Genomic DNA, 23104 nt, shown 5'->3' with positions numbered 1-23104 from the left:
CTCCCCACTTTAGCTCTCCAAAACATCGCTCACTGTTCAAAGCTAAGCACCTTAATTTTGCCTCCCTTCTGGAGCTCGTTTGCTCCAGGATAGTTAGGAGGCAGGGAAGTTGTTGGGGGTGGAAGAAAACAAGGAGGGGCAGGAAGCCCCAGACCTGTTAGCCTGGAAAAAGCATGTGCTATTGGATCTCTGGAGCACTCTGGCAGCTTTGGAACTCTCTGCATGCCGCTTGAAGGATTTGCTTTTGTTTATTGTGTTTTCTTTTGGTACAGAAACCTTTAAAAGGTGATTTTTGAACTGTTCCCTTCCTTGAATTATTTGGTGCCTCAAGTTTTGACTTCTCATTCTAGGGCCTATAGAATTAACTAGAATGATAATCCAAGTGTCTACCCTGGGTTCTGTTGTTATATAGAATTTATTAAATGGAGAGAATATACTCAGTGTCAGTGAGTCAGGGGTTCAAGGCACCCAAACTAAATCCAACCACAAAATGAGATAGGAATCCAGAGAGACCAGGTCTGACTCTGGGACATTAAGGAGTTTAGGAACATAGCTGGAAGAAGATTGGACTGTATATGAAGGTGTTCTTTTGCTTTAGTGAGGCCTGGAAGCCTACATAGGCCCTTCTCCTGTGCTTGGTTTACTACTGTCTATACCAATGGCTCATATAAGAGTCATATGAGTTCTGCCATTCCAGTAGACTTTAGTCCTGGGACCTCAGTGAGCCAAAGCTCCCTTATGCCCTATTCACCAAGGAGACAGGTATACCACTCATTTCGGCAGCCTGCTTGTTGCCCTGGCTGATCAGGACATTGGTTTAGATGTCAGACAGGCTGTCACCACATGGTGAATGTGACTTACACTGCTCTGGGCTTGTATTCTACTGCTCGCTGCTTGGGTTACAGGCAATCTCCCATCTTTCCCAGGATCTAACTTGTTTCCTATCTCTTTTTAAAGATTCCAGATGATGGTGACCCCTCTCTGCCTCAGTGGCTCCCAGAAGGGTAAGTGATTCCCTGCAAGATTTCTGTTGATTGTATTCAGTATCTCTTGACGCTTTTAGCTTTTCCCCTGAGAAGCAGGGGAAACAGCTTCATAAGCTGCATCCTGGGGAAGGAAAAGGTTCCACTATAGGTTGGTTGCTTCTCTGAGGCAGAGGAGAGAACTCTGCTGACGGATTCCTCGGACGCAGAAGAGGGATCTTTGCAGAATGGTTACGCTGGGGCAGGGAAGGGAGCTTTGGGGCCTTCTCATCCTTGCCTCTGTAATTTCTGGTCCATCTTTTCATAGTGGTGATATACCCTTTAGGTAGAGCAGAGAGAAATTAGAAAAATATCTGCATTTGGAAACATGTTCTTTCCATTTCTTTTGTTTTTTAATTTTTGTGAGTGCATAGTAGTCTATGTGTCTGTGTCTATTTATGAGTTACATTAGATATTTTGATACAGGCATACAGTGTGTAATACTCACATCAGGGTAAATGTGGTACCCATCACTTCAAGCAGTTATCCTTTCTTTGTGTTACAATCCACTTATACTCTGTTATTTTAAAATGTGCAATAGATTGTTGTTGACCGTAGTCACCCTGCTGTGCTATCAGATACTAGACGTTATTCATTCTGTCCATTCCACTGTTGATGGTGTGGCTGATTAAGTTACTCCCTAGGCTTGGTCCTGTTCCAGCTGTTGTGAGTCATCTACTTATTCCATTCCACTGTAGTCAGGACATAAGTAACATCCCTTTCTGAGCTCTGTATGTTCTGTCTGTGCTTCTTGTTTGGGAGTTTCAGACCCATGTGATTGTACCAGAGTCATTTTAAGCTGCTCAATGTGTTATTAAAGAGAGAAGAGAGTTCAAGTACCTTCCCATTCCCCACTCCTTCCCACAAATATCACCAATTACTTATCTGTACCTTCCTTTTCTCTTTTTCCTACGAAGGCTTCTGACATCAGAATTTTCAGTAGTTGCTTCCTCTTGTGGCCAGGGAAGAAGAAAGATCAGGTAGATGGTCTACTACATTTTTACATGCTCCTTTCCCTTGCAATTTGTTGTCTTTAAAAAAAAAATTTTTTTTTTAACTTTTGTTTTAGGATCAGGGGTACATGTGCAGGTTTGTTATATAGTTAAACTCGTGTTACAGGGATTTGTTGCACAGATTATTTCATCACCCAAGTACTATAACAATAGTTATTTTTTCTGCTCCTCTCCCTCTTCCTACCCTTCACCCTCAAGTAGGCCCATGTCTGTTGTCACCCTCTTTGTGTCCATGTGTTCTCATCATTTAGCTCCCACTTACAAGAAAGAGCATGCAGTGTTTGGTTTTCTGTTCCTGCATTAGTTTGCTGAGAATAGTGGCCTCCAACTCCAGCCATGTTCCTGCAAAGGACATGATCTTGTTCTTTTTTATGGCTGCATAGTATTCTGCGGTGTATATGTACTATATTTTCTTTATGCAGTCTGCCATTGATGGGCATTTAGCTTGATTCCATGTCTTTGCTGTTGTGAATAATGCTGCAGCGAATATACTCATCCATCTGTCTTTATGGTAGAACACTTTATATTCCTTCCTTCCGGTATATACCCAATAATGGGATTGCTGAGTCGAATGGTGGTTCTGTTTTAGTTTTTTGAGGAATCGCCACACTGCTTTCCACAATGGTTGAATTAATTTACACTCCTACCAACAGTGTATAAGTGTTCTCTTTTCTCTGCAGTTTTGTCAGCATTTTTTTTTTTTAGTTTGTCTTCTTTTAATCAAGAGTGAATCATTGAATGAGCTACTGCCTTCTTTTATTGAAAGATTGTTTATGTTAAAAAAAAATTTCTTGGATTAAGAGATACATACTGTAGTTTCTAGAATTAGCTACAAAGTTGTGGCACCAGTTGCTTCAATGATCTTTAGTTTTTTTTCCTTCTAATAATTGTAAACTACATACATGTCAATGGGACATATCCAGACTATTTTTAAATGTAGCCATGCAGTAGTTTTCTAAATAATTCCCTATTGTCTTTCTTCCTTTTGTTTCACCTTAGTCCCTAGAAGCTGTCCTAAGTATAGAACTTCCCTCGTTCTGGTAATCTCATTAAAAACAAAGCTCTCTGCCTATGTTCAGGGAGTTAGTTTATTAGAAATCAGCATATTGAATGGCCTGTTTCAACTTCTGGACTTGACCCAATTTGTGGTTCCATTCTTTGCCTAGATAGCTACAAGTACCTACTTTTTCTGTTGGAATATTTCTGTCTTTAGACCAGCCGTGGTATACAGCCCAGCTACCCAACTTTCCCATCGTCTTTGCTCTCATTAAAACCGGGTATATGAGTTCTTTTCATTAAGGCCAGAGAGTTTTTTGTTGCTCATCCATCTCATTTTATAGAGGTATCACCAAGGCCTAAAGTAATGAAGGAATTTTGGGAGAAGACATAGTACATTAATAGAAGAACTGGAGTTAAAATCCAGGTTATCTCAGTGTAATTTCTTTTGGGTACATTTTCTGTTTTTATTGCATATTGTTATAAAAGAACAATAAAATTAATCAGTATAGAAAAGGTATAAAAGTTTTAGAAATATCCAGCTGCTGTAGCTGTAATTTTTCCCCAGGCTCTATTGATGTGTCCATAGGGCTAGGCCACACTCACAGAGTCCCTTTGCTGTTTCCTTCCTAAATGGTGTTTTGTTTTGTTTTTTTCCCTTAAGTGGTCTGTTGGAAGTCTCCCATACCACCTCCCCTGCTTCCACTTGATTATGAGGGCTCCTTTCTCCACGGAGAAGGCTTTTCTTCAGGAGGCCTAGGTAGACAGAACTGGTGACTCTTTTACTCTTGGTTGGAGATGGTGTCCTTCTATGTGCCATTATCTGGTAGTCTTACTCACCTAGACTCTTGCCGTAGAGCCACCTTGTGGGTTCTGTTCTAGCACAGCCTTGGCAAGACTTATCTTTGAGGAGCAGTGTCTTTGCCTTGAGTTTGGGGAGAAGCCCTCTTGAGTGCCAATTACTACCTTGCCTTATGGAGCACAAAAGTGCCTTCAGATAAACTGAAATGCCTTGAACTATCACTGTGGGATAAAGGAGGCTCAGTCCTCAGCTGAAACTGTAAGAGACACTGAGGGGTACTGTGAGAACAGATTCTATTGCTCACTCTTCCATGGCTTTATTTCCCTGACTTTCTGTCTTCCCTTCCGGTCTCAAAGGCACATGATAGAGGTCAGTTCATCTTCCTCTGGGGAGAGGGAGAGCAAGGTGAATGAACACTGAACACCAGTTAACTCAAAGCAAGACTGAAGGTCCTGACGTATTTCCTTCTCTCCTCAGGCCAGCTGGAGGGCTCTATGGCATTGACAGCATGCCAGATTTACGCAGAAAGAAGCCACTGCCACTTGTCAGTGATCTGGTGAGTGAAGACTTTTGTGCAGGCATAGGCAGTAGCCTTGGGGTATCCCCCATTGGGCCTTGACAAGCTGTCAGGATTGGAAGTCGTCCATTTAATGACTCAAACTGGTCTGATGATCAATCATTTAAAGCCTTCTGAGACTTAGCAATGGCTTCACAGGGACTGTGTTCTACCTCACTCCCTAGTCGGAGTCCTGAATTTATTAGCTCAAGCTCCTATCTGGAATATTTGTGGCTTGGGCTCTCAAAGTTAGGATTTTGTGTCTTCCTATAGGCATCTAGCTCTTACAGGTATCTCTACAGCCTTCTTTGATGACCTGTAATGGAAACTGCCTCCAGCCCTTGACCTAGATCATTGAGCTTGGTATGGGATGAGCATGACTAGAGCTTGATGCCTTCTTGGAAGTCAAGCAAAAGTTCTTCTCAAGACATAGGCTTTCGAGACTATCTCTGTAACCTAGTGTCAGGCGCTGAGAGGCAATGATAAAAATTTGTGGAATTGAATTGAAACAGGCTTAAGAGTTAAAGCTGATTCCAGGACCTCCTCCCATCCTCCCAGGATGACCAGAAGCCCCATTCTGGGTCATACCTTGTGAGGCACAAACAGCCCAAGGAATTTTCTGTAGCCTTGTGGGTAGTTGGGGGTGAAGTGAGGTCCAGGCTCTCTCAGAGCTCTAAAGCCAGAAATAGGGTGTAAGGGTTCGGTTAAACATGAACCCTTTTCGCTTATTACCATTTTCTGTTTCTGTTTTCTTTTTTGCTCTCTATTCTATCTATTGTTTTGCCTATCCACTCTTCTTCCCTCTTCCCCATCTCCTGCTCCACTAGTTTCTCCCTCCTTAGTTGACTGAAAGTATCATCTGCCATTTTCTCTTCATCATTTTTCTTCCCTTCCATTATTTCTTACCATTTGTTCATCTTCTCCTTTCTCTCTTTCTCTCTTTCTCCTTCCTTCCTTCCTTCCTTCTTTCTTTCTTTCTTTCTTTCTTTCTTTCTTTCTTTCTTTCTGTCTTTCTGTCTTTCTGTCTTTCTGTCTTTCTGTCTTCCTTTCTTTTCTTTCTTTTCTTTCTTTCTTTCTTTTTCTTTCTTGAGACAGCATCCCACTGTGTTGCCCAGGCTGGCCTCAAACTCCCAGGCTCAAGTGATCCTCCCGCCTCAGCTTCCCAAAGTGCTGGGTTACAGGCGTGAGCCACCATGCCTGACTCCTCCTTTGTAATGTACCTCTTCTACCAGCTCTTCATCTAGCTGGTTGAAGATAAATTCTGATGCCGTCTCTTCTTCAATACCATTTTCCTTTCCTTAATGTCTCTCATCTCCTCTTTTTTTCTCTTCCTTTTCTTCCTACTTTTTTTCCTCATCCTTTCTCACTCTTTGCCCACAAGCAAGTATCCAGTTTATTTCTTGCTCTCCCTCTCTGTCTTTTGCCCTATCTTTGGCTTTATGGCATAATACTCCTTAGAGTAGGTACTCTAGGCTTTGGGTCCTAGCCAGTAGTCTGGATTGAAGACAGTTTTTAGTGGACAGATGCAGAGTGGATGGGGAAATGCTTTGCACTATACAGAAGAACCTCTCAGTTGCCTCTGAAAGTTTTCATGCCTTTTCGGGTCTTTAATATCATGTTGTTCCTTTCTCTGCTGTCCTCTACACAGGCTATGGTGAGTGTCTCCAGAGCCCTTTCCCAACCTCTTTAAAAGTCTGCATCCCTGGCTGGGTGCAGTGGTTCACGCCTGTAATCCCAACACTTTGGGAGGCTGAGGTGGATGGATCATGAGGTCAGGAGTTCGAGACCAGCCTGACCAACATAGTGAAACCCTGTCTCTACTAAAAATACAAAAAAAATTAGCTGGCAGTGGTGGCGGGTGCCTTTAATCTTAGCTACTCGTGAGGCCGAGGCAGGAGAATCGCTTGAACCTGGGAGGCGGAGGGTGCAATGAGCTGAGATCGCACCACTGTACTCCAGCCTGGGTGACAATGCAAGACTCCGTCTTAAAACGAACAAAAAAAGTCCGCATCTCAAATCACTTGGGCCCTTCCCAGCTGTTCCTCCTGCTGAGGCTGATATTTTGACTTCTGTCTTCTCAGTGTCCTCTGCCTTTAGGAAACCATGTGCCTCTCCAGGGGCTGCCCCTAAAGCTTGGGCTTGGCAGATACATGGGGCCCCTTATGCAAGAGCGTGGCTAGCAAGGTAACCCCAGCTCTCAGACTTAACTCCCTGTCCTGCTTGATTTGACTGAGGCTTCAATGCCCCTTTCACTTGCCAAGTGCCCTACATGTAGACCTGCTGGCCTCTGCAGCCTCCCAGAGATTATATGGGCTTGGGGAGGTGCCAAGGTATAGAGGTTACCATGGAATCATTTTTCTCCATGATGGCTCTTGAATGTGACTTTGACAGAGTTGTGTGTCTCTGTTATTCTTAATTACCTTTTTTCTGCTATAGTTCTAAGCTTTTCATTTTCCTTTTCCTTCCCATAAACAAGGAGTTTCTGTGGGGTAGGACACTAAGAAGAGTGAGGGAAAAAGAAACTCTTTGGATGATAGATACCCTGAAGAAAGTGCTGTTCTAACATAGTTAGAGAAGCCCCCTGAGGGCCTTGGGTTTTGCATCTTAACCTGGGACACTTGTCACCTGTTAGGGCCGTTGCTGTGAGTGACAATAAAAATAGAAAGTACTGTAGTAAGCTATAGTCAAGTGGCTTTGGTCACTGAAGCTCCCTTCCCAGGACTTTGCCAGCCCTTGGTGGTGGTCAGGGCTAACAGCAGATCTTCCCTCACAGTCACTGGTCCAGTCTCGGAAGGCAGGAATCACTTCTGCAATGGCCACACGCACTTCTCTTAAGGACGAAGAGCTGGTAAGTAACCCATGTGCTTTCATAAGTCCACTGGCCTCAGGACTGGTGATCATCTCTGTAGTCATACAATTAATAACTGGGAATTCTGGGAATTCAAGAGTGCTGGGCACACATTGCTGATGAAAAAGACAGATAGCATCAGGTGTTAGTTTTCCACACTGGGTAAGGCTCTAAGCAAGTCTAGATCAGAGGGTAAGCCCAAGTCTCATGTTGAAGGGTGTGACCGCTGAACTCAGGGTTTTATGATGGACCAAGTACCTTCTGTTTTCTTAGAAAGTGTAAATGCTGGAACAAGGCTCAGATTCAGCATCAGGTCCAACCTGCGTTGGACAACCAGGAGCACACTATATTGTGGGCCTCATTCTGCTAGGCTGGGCTATGGGCTGGGCCAGGATAGAGCATCTTCTTCATTGCCAGAGGAGACATGAAATCAAGGTCCTGATTGTCCCACAGGGTCTCAGTTCTGGTATCTCCCTGCAGAATCCAAAAGTCATGGGGAACAGCCATGGTGGCTTACGCCTGTGATCCCAGCACTTTGGGAGACCGAGGCAGGTGGATCACTTGAGGTCAGGAGTTCGACAAGCCTGACCAACATGGTGAAACCCCGTCTCTACTAAAAATACAAAAATTAGCCAGGCGTGGTAGCATGTGCATGTGATCCCAGCTACTCGGGGGCTGCGGCATGAGAATTGCTTGAACCTGGGAGGTGGAGGTTGCAGTGAGCTGAGATCGCAGCACTGCACTCCAGCCTGAGCAACAGAGCAAGACTCTGTCTCAAAGCAAACAAAAAACAAAAATCATGGGATGGGGTATGTATCTTTCAGAAATCCCATGTGTATAAGAAAACCCTGCAGGCCTTAATCTACCCCATTTCGTGCACCACTCCTCACAACTTTGAGGTCTGGACAGCCACTACCCCAACCTACTGCTATGAGTGTGAAGGCCTCCTCTGGGGCATTGCCCGTCAGGGCATGCGCTGCAGTGAATGTGGAGTCAAGTGCCATGAGAAGTGCCAGGACCTGCTCAATGCTGACTGCCTGCAGCGTGAGTGCCCTGTGGGGTGAGGGGCAGGGGGTGAGGGGCAGGGAGTGAGGCAGTAGGGGCTCTGGAGGGGCTCTCCAAAATAGTCTGTGGCAAAGAGCTGGGATGGCTGAACCAATCATTCCCCCAGTCCATCTGATTCTGAAACCCTATCCATTTCATTCTCCCAATCCACCTGATTCTGAAACCCTATCCATTTCAGAGAAGGTAGGATTCTGAATCAAGGAGCCTTGCCTTTCCAAATAGCAGGTCTTACACTACCTTCTTAAGCACTTTTAGGAAAAATTCTTTGAGCTTTCTGTGGCCTTCTAATGTAGCTAGAATCTCTTCTAGGATTCAGTTGATCCCAGAGACTGAGCTTTGCAGTGTATACAGCACAGCGGCCTTATAGTCCAAATGACAAAAGCATCAGGATCTGAGACTAATGAGAGGAAAGAAATAGAGTTTTGTGGGGTTCCAGGCCCCACAGAGGAACCTCCCGAAGCCTGGAATCTAGGACTCAGGGAAGGCAGCATTCATTGCTTGTTTTTAGACAATAGTGCCAGAAATAAAAGTGTCAAATGAATCTGACAGACGTCCAAGAGGAGAGTATGCCAGACCCCCACAGCCTTGGCTAAATATATGACTTGTCCTGCCATGATGGAGTGGGGAGAATAGGAGCAGGAAAAGCAACAAGTTCTTGTCAGAGAAAATGGTAGGGGTCAAAGTTCATATCTCCTTGCTACCCTCCTGCTTTGCTTGCACTCACTGTGGCTGGACCCCAGGAAAAGCAGGGGTGAAGGAAGTGGAAACTATTTTCCTGCTCTCCAGACCTCCCAGGTATTACCGACAAGCCAGGCTGTAGCACTGAAAGCTTTAAGGATTGTGCTAGGAGAAGGGGAAGGTCACCTCTAGACAGACCCACAAGTACTTCATTATCCCAAGGACAGCTATGACATATAAAAGGGGACCAGGGAGAGGCCTTGAGAAATTATTCATGGAAAATGTCCTTTGAAGAGCCTCAAATTGGTGCCAGTGGCATGGCTAAGTTAGACATGAAGAGACAGGTAGGACAGAGTCAGCAGAAGAGATGGGCTCTGAAAAGACTGCCTGAAGACAAATGCTAGTAATGACTTGGCCAAAACCCATCATGAAGAGGTGGCAAGTGCAGGTTCCAGAGGGCCTTTGCCTTAATTGCTAAGAAGTAGCAACCAGGCTGGCTGCATAGTTTCTCCGCTGCTCTGCAGCCTCTCCTGGGCCCCATTCCTCAGCTCAACCCTTGGTCTGGTAGGTGACCTGTTGCTTAATCCTAATTTCTGTTCCTGGCCACGTTCAGGGGCTGCAGAAAAGAGCTGTAAACATGGAGCTGAGGACCGGACCCAGAACATTATCATGGCCATGAAGGACCGCATGAAGATCCGAGAGCGAAATAAGCCAGAGATCTTTGAAGTTATACGGGACGTCTTCACAGTGAGCAAAGCTGCCCATGTGCAGCAGATGAAAACAGTGAAGCAGAGTGTACTGGATGGCACCTCCAAATGGTCGGCCAAGATCACCATTACTGGTCAGCAGGCCACAGTCTGAGGGGACGGGAAGGCCTGGGCTATGGGAAGGAGCCTGGGGAAGAAGCATCCTGAGCATGAGGGAGCAAGGGATTGGGAAGAAAGAAAAAGGAAATCACTGGGAAGGAAAGTCCTCATTATTCATCAGTCCTCCTTACCTAGACCCTGGTGCCGGAGAGGCAAGACTGCTATCTGCAAACAACATGAACCATAATACAAGGATTTGCTAACAACCTAACACTGTAGATTGGCTAACAGTTTGATATTACAAGAGGTGGGGGGAGGGGGAAGGGGAAAGTCAGGGGACCAGGGAGTAGTTAACCAGTGGTTTGCTAACTGGGTGGGGCTGAAGCATGTATATATCAGAGGGTATAAGGACCAGTGTAGAGACAAGTGGTCAGTTAGGGGTTGGGTAGGGAGATGGGATGCGTGGGCTTTAAAGGAAAGGCTCGTGGCCCAGGAAGAAGAATAAATATGGAGGAATGGGATTATGGTATCTGTGCAAGGAGCATAGACTGCTCTAAGATGGAGAGCATATGAGTAGTGCTGTGGAGGGCTTCTGACCGACTCTGAAGCCTCCTGTACATGCTTGGGTTGCAGTGGTGTGTGCCCAGGGCCTACAAGCCAAGGACAAAACAGGATCCAGTGACCCTTACGTGACTGTGCAAGTCGGCAAAACCAAGAAGCGTACCAAGACCATTTTTGGAAACTTGAATCCTGTTTGGGAGGAAAAGTTCCATTTGTAAGTCACAGAGAGCTTTGTCTTACCTGGGACTGTGTGTATTGGGGGAGCAGGATCACATCCTGCCATTCTGGGCTTGAACTTGAAGATTGGGCAAAGGCAGGGGAGAAAAATCCATTTCTCACATGCTTTGCTCAGGCATCAGCCATTCTTTCTCCGGTTTTCTTCTCATGACCTGTTGTGTCAGGGTTACTATGCCCATGCCCTGTCTTCACCAGGGCTATTAAAGGGGCCCTAGGGCACCCCATCCTGCTTTTTCTAGCAGTAGAAAGATTTTACTACTTTACTGCTCAGTGACAGAACCAGGGACTGACTGCCTTATTGTACCTCCTACCCTTGCCTAGGAAGGTACAGTAAGGTTAGGCTCTCGTAAGGAAGGCTGTTATACAGAGTGGGGAGGGAGTGTCCTTGTCCTAAAACTGGGTAATTCTGGCTTGAAAGTGGAAATCTGGGTCCTGAAGTTGCTGTTTCCCATAAAGGTAGTGTTTCTTCCTGCCTCAGCTTCTACCCTCACTGATTTTTTTATTATCTCACTTTCTTATAAACTATTTCTTATGACAGTAAAGGATGGTTATTGAAAAATGACAAACTAATATCTGGAGAATCAACATGCTTTGTCACTCCCCAATAAGGCCTAGGGTCCAGATTTTGGATTTGAATCAGCCAAGCAGGCTGGCTATGTAGAGGCCTCCTTCTGTTGGCTCCTCAGAAGATTCATGTAGAGAGGGATTAGGGCCAGCGTGGTGGCTCACACCTGTAATCCCAGCACTTTGGGAGGCCAAGGCAGGCAGATCACCTGAGGTCAGGAGTTCCAGACCAGACTAGCCAACGTGGCAAAACCCCATATCTACTAAAAATACAAAAATGAACTGGGCATGGTGGCAGGCACCTATAGTCCCAGCTTACTCGGGAGGCTGAGGGAAGAGAATCCCCTGAACCTGGGAGGTGGACGTTGCAGTGTACCAACCAAGATCATGCCACTGCACTCCAGCCTGGCGACAGAGTGAGACTCCGTCTCAAAAAAAAAAAAAAAAAAAGGATTAGGATATAGTAAAATTAATCTCTAATCCAGAGATAATAGCTACTAGGAGAAGCACCTGTTTGAGAATCTGAATAGTTCCTGCTTGAATTCTTCTTATGACTAATTTAAAATCAACTAGCTCTTGGTCGTTTTTGCCCACTTTTAGTAAACAGTTTTTTAAGCTCATTTTCTGTACAAGACACTATACATAAAATAGTGTATCTAAAAATGAATAGAACAATCCCTGGCTTCAAGAAGCTCATTGTTGATGTGTCTATTATCTTCCCACAGAGTGGTGGTTATACTGTAATATTTTAATGGAATGTGGAAAGATGTCATAAGAACATAGGGAAAGGAACAGCAAATTTTGCCAGTTACAACTTTTGGGTGAAACAACAGAACCCAGAAAGCAACAGTTGGAGAGGACAGCTTGAGAGAAGACCTGGGAAAACTCCTTTCTCCAAAGCAAACCTGATAGAGAAGATGACATTTCAATGGGATATGATAGGATAATATAGAAGCTCACCAAGCACGTAGTTAGGCAGATGGGGGAGTTAGATAGAAAGCTAAACAGTTATAACTATATGGGCCTACCATGGGCATGTGTAGCATCTTTACTGACTTCATGTCTTAGGCTCTGAGGATGGAGCTAGCAGTTGCTTCCTGGAGCTCCGTGGCATATCTAGCTGTTTTCCTCTTGGTGTTGCTGATACAGCTAGCTGTATAGGAAGTCAGAATTGACCTGAATTACTCTTCCCTCCACCCCTTGCCCTTTGTTCTAGGACAATAAGAACTGTACAGTAGTAGATAGAGCCACCCAGGCCGAGGAATGAAGAGTCATTTGCTGGGATAGCCCAACTTTTTTGGAACTTTAGTACTGCTGTCCTCTGACTTCTCCACTTCCAGGCCCTCAAGTGCAGCTGTCAGAGCTTTTGGGAGGGAATAGGAAGTAACAGGATTTGGCGCTACTGGGTCTGCCCCTAACAGAGCCTGCCTAATTCTCTCACAGTGAGTGCCACAACTCCTCTGACCGCATTAAGGTGCGTGTGTGGGATGAGGATGATGACATCAAGTCAAGAGTAAAGCAACGCCTAAAGCGAGAGTCCGATGATTTCCTCGGCCAAACCATCATTGAGGTTCGGACCCTAAGTGGCGAGATGGACGTCTGGTACAACTTGGGTGAGGAAACTGGACCCAAGAAAGTTGCTTGGAAGGGAGAGCATGAAGGGGACCTAGGAATAGTCCTTCTACCAAAACCACCATTTGTCCCCAAGGCATATCTCTATACAGAGCCCGTCTTACCTGCAAAGAACTGACTATGGGGAGGGATGGGGGACAGAGGAGTGGCAGTGGCTGCAACTCACTCTGGCTGAACGTTCTCTGGGTTTCAGAAGGCCCTTTATTCTTCATACTAGTGCCTTTGTCGCCCCTCCACACTCCTGTTCTCCTACCCAGCTAGTTCAAGGGTTATTTGTGGAATATATGGTCACTGGAATGATTCACCCTATATGGTGAGTCCTTGGGTTGGCCCCTTCTTTTCCTTGGGTTAAGCCAGAATGGAACTATCTATGCTGTCTAGTTGCATTGGTGTCAATCTCCAGTCTTCTTTCCTTCCTAGAGAAGAGGACAGACAAATCAGCCGTCTCAGGGGCTATCCGACTACAAATCAGTGTGGAGATCAAGGGGGAGGAGAAAGTAGCCCCATACCACGTGCAGTATACGTGTCTCCATGAGGTGAGCCAGCCCTTGGTAGGTGGGGGATCAGAAAGCAGTGCTGGGAGAGGCCTTTGGCCATAAGTAGGATTGCTAGGTGGTTGGAGATCCGAGGCCCATTTTAAATTTTATCCTTGACTCACTCTGCTACCCTGGAGAGCCCAAGTGATTGAACCCAGACTACATTCTCTTCCACTAATGTCAGAACAGCCTACTGGGGCCATAGGAGGAACTGAACAATGACTGGAAGGACAGAATTTCTGTGGAACCTTCCTTATTCACATTCTCCTGGGCTTTACCACCAAGTTTGTTTTTGTTTTTCATATGTATTTAACCCATTCCCTTTCTCTGCTCTGTCTTCTGCAGAACCTTTTCCATTACCTCACAGACATTCAGGGCAGTGGAGGAGTCCGCATCCCTGAAGCTCGAGGAGACGATGCCTGGAAGGTGTACTTTGATGAGACAGCCCAAGAAATTGTGGATGAATTTGCCATGCGTTATGGCATTGAGTCCATATATCAGGCCATGACGTGAGTCTCTGCTGGGGCGCTGGGAAGTGGCTACTAATCACTGGGGTGTCTAACTAAGGCACACTGACATGGTGGGCAGGTCCTTAGTGGGTTAGCATGCAATGATTCCTTTCCTTTCCTCTCTGAGCTGGGTGGGATAGTTCTGTACCCCAAGGCAAGAAGGGTATACGTAGAAAGGGAATGTTTTGTCAGTAACTCACAGAAAAGGGAATGTTTTGTCAGTAACTGCCTCAGAGTTGAGGGAACTCTGCAGGGAAAAAGGCATGTGAGAGTATGCAAGGACAAATCTGCCTAGACATCACAGGCCTGAGCAGACAGGATATGTGTGCTCATGTACATGTGTTTGTGATAGCCGGTCTGGCCTAGACTGGCCTGGGGGTCAAAGAGGACACTAAACTGCAGGGAAAGCAGCTATGTGTGGAGTCAATCAGGACTCTTTAAATGGGAATTCCAAATTGCTATGAGAAGCAGAGTAGCCTTTCTGTTAGTGATGCTGCCCCTAGAGCTGTGCACAGAAAGCAGCCCTAGGCAAGCAGAGGGCAGCAGTTGCCCTGACTGTGCTTCACTTAGCCCATAAACTTTTAATGAGTTCCTGCTTGGCTTTTGCTGCAAGCCCTGAAGAGTCTTTGAGGCTGAGGGTGCTGTGTTTTTCAGGCACTTTGCATGTTTATCATCCAAGTACATGTGTCCTGGTGTGCCAGCAGTGATGAGCACCTTACTGGCCAACATCAATGCCTACTATGCCCACACAACTGCCTCTACCAATGTCTCTGCCTCTGATCGCTTCGCAGCCTCCAACTTTGGGGTAAGTATCATGTAAACACATATGTCTGCATTGGTTACCAATTAATAAAGTTTGATTTTCTTTTTTTTTTTTTTTCGAGACAGAGTCTCGCTCTGTTGCCCAGGCTGGAGTGCAGTGGCGCGATCTTGGCTCACTACAACCTCCACCTCCTGGGTTCAAGCAATTCTCCTGCCTCAGCCTCCTGAGTAGCTGGAATTACAGGCACATGCCACCACGCCTGGCTAATTTTTTTTTTTTTTTTTTTTTTAAAGCAGAGACGGTGTTTCACCATGTTTGATCAGACTGGTCTCGAACTTCTGACCTTGTGATGCACCCACCCTGGCCTCCCAAAGTGCTGGGATTACAGGCTTGAGCCACCGCACTCGGCCAAGTTTGATTTTTCTTGGCTGGTCCTGTAGAGTTGCTTGATGTGCTTAAAATTCAGGTAGCTACCATTTTGATAGACGAACATTGTTTCCTTATGGGTATGCAGACTATACTAATAGCCTCTCCACAGACACAAAGAAGAGAAGGTGGTTGGGGGTGGTACCACCTGGGCTTGGCCAGAATCTCTCTGGGCCAACAACTTGGTTGAGTTACCATATTCCATATTCTTCAGTCTTGCAGGTCCACAAATGGACTTTTAAAAATCTTGTTCAATCTGTCTGTGACGGATTCATATTACTTGAGTTTATATGAGACTGATGTCTAAGCAACGATGCCAGTGTGCACTTGAACCTGTCCCTTTTCTAGTGTCTGGACTGTTTTCCCTATCCAGGGTGTGCCCTTCCTGGGTTAAGGTACCTGAGAAGTTGAGTCATTACTCAAAATGTCACCTGACATTAATTCAGTATAAACTAGATAAAATCATTCTGACCCAACACAAAAATGACCATTTTGGGCATAAAGTTACTGGTATCACCCCAATTCACTGAGTCTGTGAGCCCTGATTTTTTGGTACTAATGAATTTTTTGTTGTTGATAGAGTCTTTCTGTAGATGTGTAATGTATTAAGCCAGTCAAATATTTGTTCCATTTTGCCTCATCTCATTATGTATTGACTTAATCAATATCTACTCATATAATCAATATATGAGTTCTAGGAGTGGGATGCCAACATCCTGCAGGCATATGATTCCATGTTTAATTATATTTTTTCTATGAAAATCAGCTATTAAAATAGTATATGTTAGATACTTTAACATTTAAAAAGTATACACTATGGGAAGTGTGTGTGGAATGTGGTTTAAAGAGAGACCCCTTCAGGCCTGCCCTGTTATCTTTCAAATGCATCAGTTTCTCTCTCCCATCATCACTGCTAGGCTGTGGCTGTATAACTGTTATGTACTACCCCGAGATAAGTCAGGAGACCTCAGACTCAAGAGAGAATGTGTTTGGAGTTTCTTCTTATCTAACTGAGATAAGTTACAGTCCCAAAGGGATAGAGATGCACTGGTCGTGCCCTATTTACTCTTGGATAATCCAAGGAGCCTTTTCTCCTCCCAGGGACTTGGCTTTGTCCTTGCCAGTGTGAGATTTCCCAGATTGGGACAGAGCTGCAAAGAGATAGAACAGGGACTATCTATCTCATTACACTGTTTGTTGTTCTTCCCATGGGCAGGGATGTGTCTCCAGCCCAATGCCTCCCAACTCTTTCTACTCATCCAGAGGTGGTTCTGTTTCTGTTGTAGTTTAGGGGACTCAGACACAGGTTCTCTTTTTCTTCCCCATTATTTGTTTCTCACCCTCAGAAAGAGAGATTTGTAAAACTGCTGGACCAGCTACACAACTCACTGAGGATCGACCTCTCTACATACAGGGTGAGTGAAGACATGGCTGTGGGCAGGATAATAGATATCAAGCACAGTCCCAGAGAGACTGTAGGCCAATCTTGGCTGTAAAGATTGAGGCCAGGGAAAACTGGTCTGTGTCATCACATCCACGCAAATGGCCAATGCTACTGACACCTGTGGTTCTTTTAACTCCAGGGACCATGTGGTGTATAAATAGCAGCAGGTATGGTTACTTTTTATGGACAGTTGGCTTTCCAACCTCACTGTTAACACTCTACTAAACTCTCTGGTGACATTCTCATTAGGGAGTTTCCTGAGGATAATCTCTTCCAGGAGTACCCTTTTAAAAAATTAGATACCTAATTACATTTCTCTTTTGCATTTTTCCATACTCTCCTCATTTTCCAGGGGAGGTGTGAGAATCTGGCTAGGGGGAGAGAGAGTAGCTTGGCTTTTGCAAGTAATTTGTATCAGAGAGCATGTCCATTTGTAGTATAAAGGGAGGAAATAGGTGTAGTAGGAGGATGGGTACCTGGGACAGGACAGGATAAGGAAATGGGCAGTTTCTCATTTCCTCCTATGTTAGATCTTAGAATGGCTTCATTACTTGCTTTAAAGTGCTGTGAATTTTCAGAACAGGCAATATACGCACATTAAAAAGTAAGTATAAAAACAACCTTAAAGTTAAAAAGAAGTGAGGTTTTAATTGTCTGCTCGAGTGCCCTCCATTTGCACAAATAATGGACAACTGACTGTATGTCTTATATTTGGCATATAAGTAGCCATTTGAAGGTTTAAAAACTGACCATTAATGTGAAGACAGGCTCAGCATCTCCCTTCAGCTCTTCATAGCAGCTCCCTCCTAAGACTCATGTCAAAGTGAATGAAGTAAGGATGGCTGGAAATTCCTAAGGAACTCACTCCAAAAGCAGTTCTGCTCAGAGATCTGCCATCTGCTGGCTGCAGAACAGTAGAAGAGCTGGGGTCTACTGTACAAAAAGTACAGGTCCTGGACCTCAGTTTGGCCTGTAGTGTGGCTCCACTTATATTCCAGGATATACAGTTAGATTGTAACTTTTGAAGAAGTCACTGTTGGTGTGTAAGAATCTTCATCCAAGAAAAGCATGTGTGTAAGTGTGTGTGCGCCTGTGTGTTCCTTTGTACAAGTTCTTAAACATTGCATGGGAAGGAGGACTGGAGGGAGGGTGTGTTGCTTTCTAGGGTGGAGAGTATTAACCCCTGCTTTTGGCAAGAGCCTGTTTGCATCAATAGAAAAAAGAGAAGGAGACCTGTAACATTGCAGTGTTTTTGGCCAGCTCGACTAGAGAAAAACCCAGTAGGTAGCAATTAGGGAAGCTTTTGATATCATCACTTTTGGCAGGGAAGGTTTTCATAGTCCTCTGTTCCTTTCTTACATTTGCTTGATTTGCAACAGAATAATTTCCCTGCTGGGAGTCCTGAACGGCTTCAGGACTTAAAATCCACAGTGGATTTGCTGACCAGCATTACTTTCTTCAGAATGAAGGTAAGAAATGGACTGGGTTTGGGTGGTTCTGGGCTGGAGACCTGGCTACAGGAACATGAAAAATAAGAATCACTGGGCAGAGTCTGAAGCCACAGGATTCATCACCTCTAAGCTTACATTTCTGTGTACCTGTTCCCTGGGTTACTTCTGAGAGAGCACAAGGACTATAAATCCACGAGGATGGGCTGGAAGTTTTCCCTGTCAGCTATCCTGGCAATTCATCACAGGGAAAGGTCTAGGGACCCAGAGAGGGATGAAAGAATCTAGAGTAGGTTTGGAGTAGTGCTAGGAGAATATCCCACCCAGGTGAGCAGGACCTTGGGCCCATATTTCTTCTTTTAATTGGCAGGTACAAGAACTGCAAAGCCCTCCAAGAGCCAGCCAGGTGGTAAAGGATTGTGTGAAGGCCTGTTTGAACTCCACATATGAATATATCTTCAACAACTGCCACGACTTATACAGCCACCAGTACCAGCTGGTAAGAGGTTCAGGATCAGGTGGGGCCAGCTATCAGTGGCTCTCTAGAGCCTCAGCTTTCCTTCACAATGGTGGTGGAAAGGCGCTCAGGACAAAGTACTTGATGTTCTTAACGGTAAGTGAATTGTAGAGTATGAACCATGTGGACCATGAGATATGTGGATGGAAAGAGACCCCTGGGCAATGGCAACAATAATGATGTTGAAGAAAGTAAACCTAAATTCATGGGGTTCAGGGGTTGAGTAGGTGAATTCTCAGTCCATCCCAGAGTCTTTTTTCTCCCTCAAGTTTAACTTTATTCTGACTCTTGCAGACTCTTGTAAGTTCTGGGCTTCCTTCCTCTGGAATCTGAAGTGGTCTTTGAGCTGCTGACTCCTGGAAGGTTTACTTTTCCCTCTGATTACTTCTCTCTGAAATATGTGGTTCTTCTGGGCCGTATTCATCCACTGGCTATCAAGGCTGACCCTATCCTTCTGTGAGGCTGAACTACTTCACTTGTTTTAGCCTGGCACCCTAAGTCAGTACCTGGTGACTTAGTGCGTTTTCTCAGATCCTTCTAATAGTATCCCCGATCCATGCTCCCAACTTATTTCAAAGCCAGAACTTACTTCTAGCTCCAATTACTCATTACAGTTCCAGTTTTAGGAGTTTCTTGCTGACCATACATTTGCAGAGTGGATTCCCTTCAGTACAACAAATATATATTGAATGTTTGTTCTAGGCCACGTCTGAGGAGAGCACAGTGCTCCTTCAGTAAGTCTGCAGTCTCATAAACATATATATAACTCTAATCAAAGGAGTCTGGTTGAAGGGCCTTGAAAAAGGGATAAAATTAAAGGAATCCCAAGGAGAGTCTTTTCCCATTCTTGATCAGATACCGGAAAAAGCTACATAAAATAAGGAACATTTGAGATAGACCTTAAAAAGCAGTGGGATTTGGACAACCAATGATGGCAGGACAACCTAAATGTCTTGGACACTTATCTTTAGGTAAATCCAATTTGTAAAGCTTCCTAGGAGCACCCTCATAAAGACTAAGATCTTGTTCCTACTGCCTCTTCTCATTCCCAAGTGTACTTTCTGTGCCAGCCATGTATTTAAGCCTTCTTCCTTTTAAGGTTTATAAAGCCTCCTATTGGTTCTGAAGTCCATGGGAGGTTTTCCTGAGGACTTTGTTTTACTTGACACATTCTGTCATCCGTGTATGAAGTCTCTCTGGTCAAGGCAAGACACTGTTCTCAGGTTTGATCTTTCAACTATGCAGAGGTCTGGTTGAATATTTGGTCTCTATTCCCCAGCATGAGAATGAACTAGACTTTGAAAGAGAGTTCATAAACTATTCAGGGATACTCTTTAGCCTTTGTGTTTTGGTATCTGCTTTTTACTTTCTTTCAATTTCATTTTTTCCTTATTCCATATTTACACTGGCATAAACTCTTCATGTCTTTTAAAATTTCCGTCTGTTGGCCTTCAGTCATTGGTTTATCCATCCATCCATTCACTTAACAGAGCATTAGAGGCAAAGTTGAGTAAGAGGCATTTCAGTCTTTGGGGATCTCATTGTTTAGTGGAGGTCAGAGCAAATTACTACATTTATTTTTTGTTGTTGTTATTTTGTTGTTACTATGTTTTACTGTAGTCGTAGTTTTCTGATACATCTACACCAAAGGTTCAGCGAGCGTGCTCTGGGAGCCCATAACAGGGATGTCAGGAAAACCTCTCAGAAGAGGCAAAGTTCAATCTGAATTTTGAGGAAGGAGTAGGAATTAACTAAAGAAAGGGGCTGGAGGGAAGGGGCATACCACGGACAGCAAATAGAATGCTTAGAGGCACAGAATTATGTATAAGCATGTTAATTTAAAGAAATATAAGCAGGGCAGGCGCAGTGGCTCACGCCTGTAATTCTAGCACTTTGGGAAGCCGGGGCGGGTGGATCACTTGAGGTCAGGAGTTTGAAAGTAGCCTGGCCAATATGGTGAAACCCCATCTCTACTAAAAATACAAAAATTAGCCAGGCATGGTGGTGGGCGCTTGGAATCCCAGCTACTTGGGAAGCTGAGACAGGAGAATTGCTTGAACCCAGGAGGCAGAGGTTGCAGTGAGCCGAGATCATGCCGCTGCACTCCAGCCTGGGCAACAGAGTGAGACTCCATCTCAAAAACACAAAATAAAAATAATAGAAGTATGGCAATTTAGGGTACTTACAGCATCAGGCTGTGGGATTCAGCTATCTGGGATCAAATCTTAGTTCTGCTCTTTACAACTGCATGACTCCGCACAAGTCATATAACCTTGCTGCCCTTCTCTCTCCTCATCTGTAAATGAAGGTGATAATAATTTCTACTCAATGGAGTCGTTGTGAGGATTAGATAGGACAATGTGTATAAAGGTCTTAGCAGAGTGTGTGGCACATAAGCTGGAACAAAAAGAGTTGTATGAGGTTGAGAGAGAGTCATATTCTGGAAGATATAAACTAAGGAATTTAAACTGTATTGAATGCCGTTGAAGGGCTTTAAGCAGAGGAGTAACACGCTGAGATTTTCTTTGTAGAAAGATCACTGATAGCTGCAAGGAGGAGGGATTGGATTGAAGATCAAAGACCAGTTCAGAAATCCTTGAATGATAAGAGCCTGAGCCAGGACAATGACAGAAAAATAAAAGGAAGAGATGTATTTAAGTGATATTAAAGATTCTGCCCTGGTTTCTAGTAACTTCTTGATAATGCAGGCTTATTAAGGACTGTGGAAGCTTTCCAGTGGCATGTGACATCCCACATAAACACAATATGTGTTCCAGGCTTCCTGTGGTGACTCCTACCTCACTTTTCTGGGCTATGACTATAGAGTGATTTTTTATTCTATATTTCAGGTAAAGCTTTCAGGCTTGCCTCTTCCCAAGTAAGGCCCTTTCTTATCCAGCTAGGCAAATAGCTTCCTAAATGCAGTTCTTCCCCCTAATAACTTCAGGGGGTCAAGGGAAGTCCTACTCCACTGAAAGGCTGAAATGCACCCTAGATCTGTTCAGTAGCTCCTGCAGAAGTTGAAAGAGCTCAGAACTGAGATGTGTATGTGTGTGGTCGTGGCGTGGTGTCAGTAGAGGAACACCACCAGAAGAGGAGGGCTACCTGCCTGTGGGGGCCGCATAGAACTAGACCTATTAGTGAGGCTGGAAGGACTGTTTCCTTTAGCCAGGGAGTTACTCTGCCCGTAGCAACTGAGAGAAGGAAGAAGGAGGATGGGCATCTTTATATCTCTTGGACTGACCAAGTTTATCAGAGCAGTGCCCTGGGGCTGAGGACAGAACTTCTCAGCGACAGGCTCCCTGTGTTCTGGGATCTCACAATAGTCATTCTTACAGAACAGGGATAGTCTTGTGGAAGACAGGCTCTAGGAGAGGAAAGGTCCTTGATTCTAGAGGAAGAGGTATAGGGAGGGGAAGAGAAAGAGGATCATTGGAGACACCCTTTACATTCTACTCTGACTCTCTCTCCCTCTCTCTCACTGTGTCCTCTGGATCAAGAAGCAGGAGCTACCTCCAGAGGAACAAGGGCCCAGCATTCGGAACCTGGATTTCTGGCCCAAGCTCATCACACTTATCGTGTCAATCATAGAGGAAGATAAGAATTCCTACACACCTGTTCTGAACCAGTGAGTATCACCCTCTTTGGCCCTGTCTGTTGGTGATTGGTCTGTCCATCTGTCTAACAACCTCTTTCTTTCCTGTCTCTGTATGTTTGCAGTGCCACCTCTTCTTCCTGTCCGTCCATCTGTCCCTCTGTCCCTTGTATCTGTCTGGGTAACTGTTTCTGGAGACAGGTGTCGAAACATAATGGGGGTCCCTGCCCAGACTGAGCCAGCCTCCCTGGAGTGAGAGGCTTCTGGGACTGTGGCTGCCATAGGAGCCCCAGGGGATCCAGAGACCATGTGTGTATGTGTCTGTCCACTGTGAATGAAGTGGGCCTTCTTATAGCCCACCCCTCCCTTGCCCTTTCTCCTCCATCTTATTTAGCCTGCGCCTGCTTTCCAGCCACTGCCTGGAGAGTCTCTGCCTCCCAATTGCCTGCCTTCTGGGCATCTTCTGCCCCTAGGCCCATCTTGCCTATGGGGATCCCTTCTGCCCCCACGTGTCCTCCCACTGGCCCCTGGGCCCCTTTTCTCCAGATTGGACCTAGCCCTGTACTCTAAGCTTCTCCTTTCTCCAATATGACTTCCAAGAACTAGGCACTTTCGCCTTGAAATGAATCAAATCAAATGACTCTTGCCTTATTCTCTGACTGTGGTTTCTTCTGTCATCCAGGTTTCCTCAGGAGTTGAATGTGGGAAAAGTCAGCGCAGAAGTGATGTGGCATCTGTTTGCCCAAGACATGAAATATGCATTGGAGGGTAAGGATCTGTCCAAATCGGTGGGCTGCCAGGCTCCTAGCCCAAGCTCCTCGTTCACTGTCCCTTTCCTCTTCTGGACAACTACAACAACTTGTAGTTGTTTGGTGAGTGGTATAGTGAGAAACTAAAGGAATTTTAGGCCTGGTGGGAGGTAGGCCCCAGGAGACCTTGGTAGGCAAAGTTGCAGCCAAAGCAAATATGAAAATGGCTGTGTGGCTGTAGGTTCCTCCTTCCAGCTTTGGAGCAACTGCCTGTTCAAGATCTTCCCAGCCCAGAGATGAACTTCTCCCATGGTGGGTATTCTGAGGTTATCCACTT

The 23104-nt window shown here is 45.1% G+C and overlaps 1 protein-coding gene across 2 annotated transcripts in view; it reads left to right on the top strand.

Annotated features, from left to right (window-relative positions):
* UNC13B (unc-13 homolog B) overlaps positions 1-23104 on the top strand; it is a 232879-nt gene that overhangs the window by 195300 nt on the left and 14475 nt on the right. For both annotated transcript variants that reach the window (XM_025359917.1, XM_025359918.1), the window contains exons 11-25: positions 958-1004; positions 4311-4389; positions 7163-7237; positions 8062-8281; positions 9594-9821; positions 10420-10561; positions 12592-12761; positions 13201-13316; positions 13662-13825; positions 14480-14630; positions 16361-16429; positions 17838-17927; positions 18277-18405; positions 21924-22051; positions 22701-22786. In XM_025359917.1, the coding sequence (XP_025215702.1) occupies positions 958-1004; positions 4311-4389; positions 7163-7237; positions 8062-8281; positions 9594-9821; positions 10420-10561; positions 12592-12761; positions 13201-13316; positions 13662-13825; positions 14480-14630; positions 16361-16429; positions 17838-17927; positions 18277-18405; positions 21924-22051; positions 22701-22786 (1894 nt within the window). The remainder of the gene's footprint in view (positions 1-957; positions 1005-4310; positions 4390-7162; positions 7238-8061; positions 8282-9593; positions 9822-10419; positions 10562-12591; positions 12762-13200; positions 13317-13661; positions 13826-14479; positions 14631-16360; positions 16430-17837; positions 17928-18276; positions 18406-21923; positions 22052-22700; positions 22787-23104) is intronic.

Source organism: Theropithecus gelada, chromosome 15 (genome assembly GCF_003255815.1).
Source record: "Theropithecus gelada isolate Dixy chromosome 15, Tgel_1.0, whole genome shotgun sequence".
Classification (NCBI taxonomy): Eukaryota; Metazoa; Chordata; class Mammalia; order Primates; family Cercopithecidae; genus Theropithecus; species Theropithecus gelada.
Note: the sequence above shows the minus strand (reverse complement) of the source record. Positions and strands in the feature narration are given on the sequence as shown.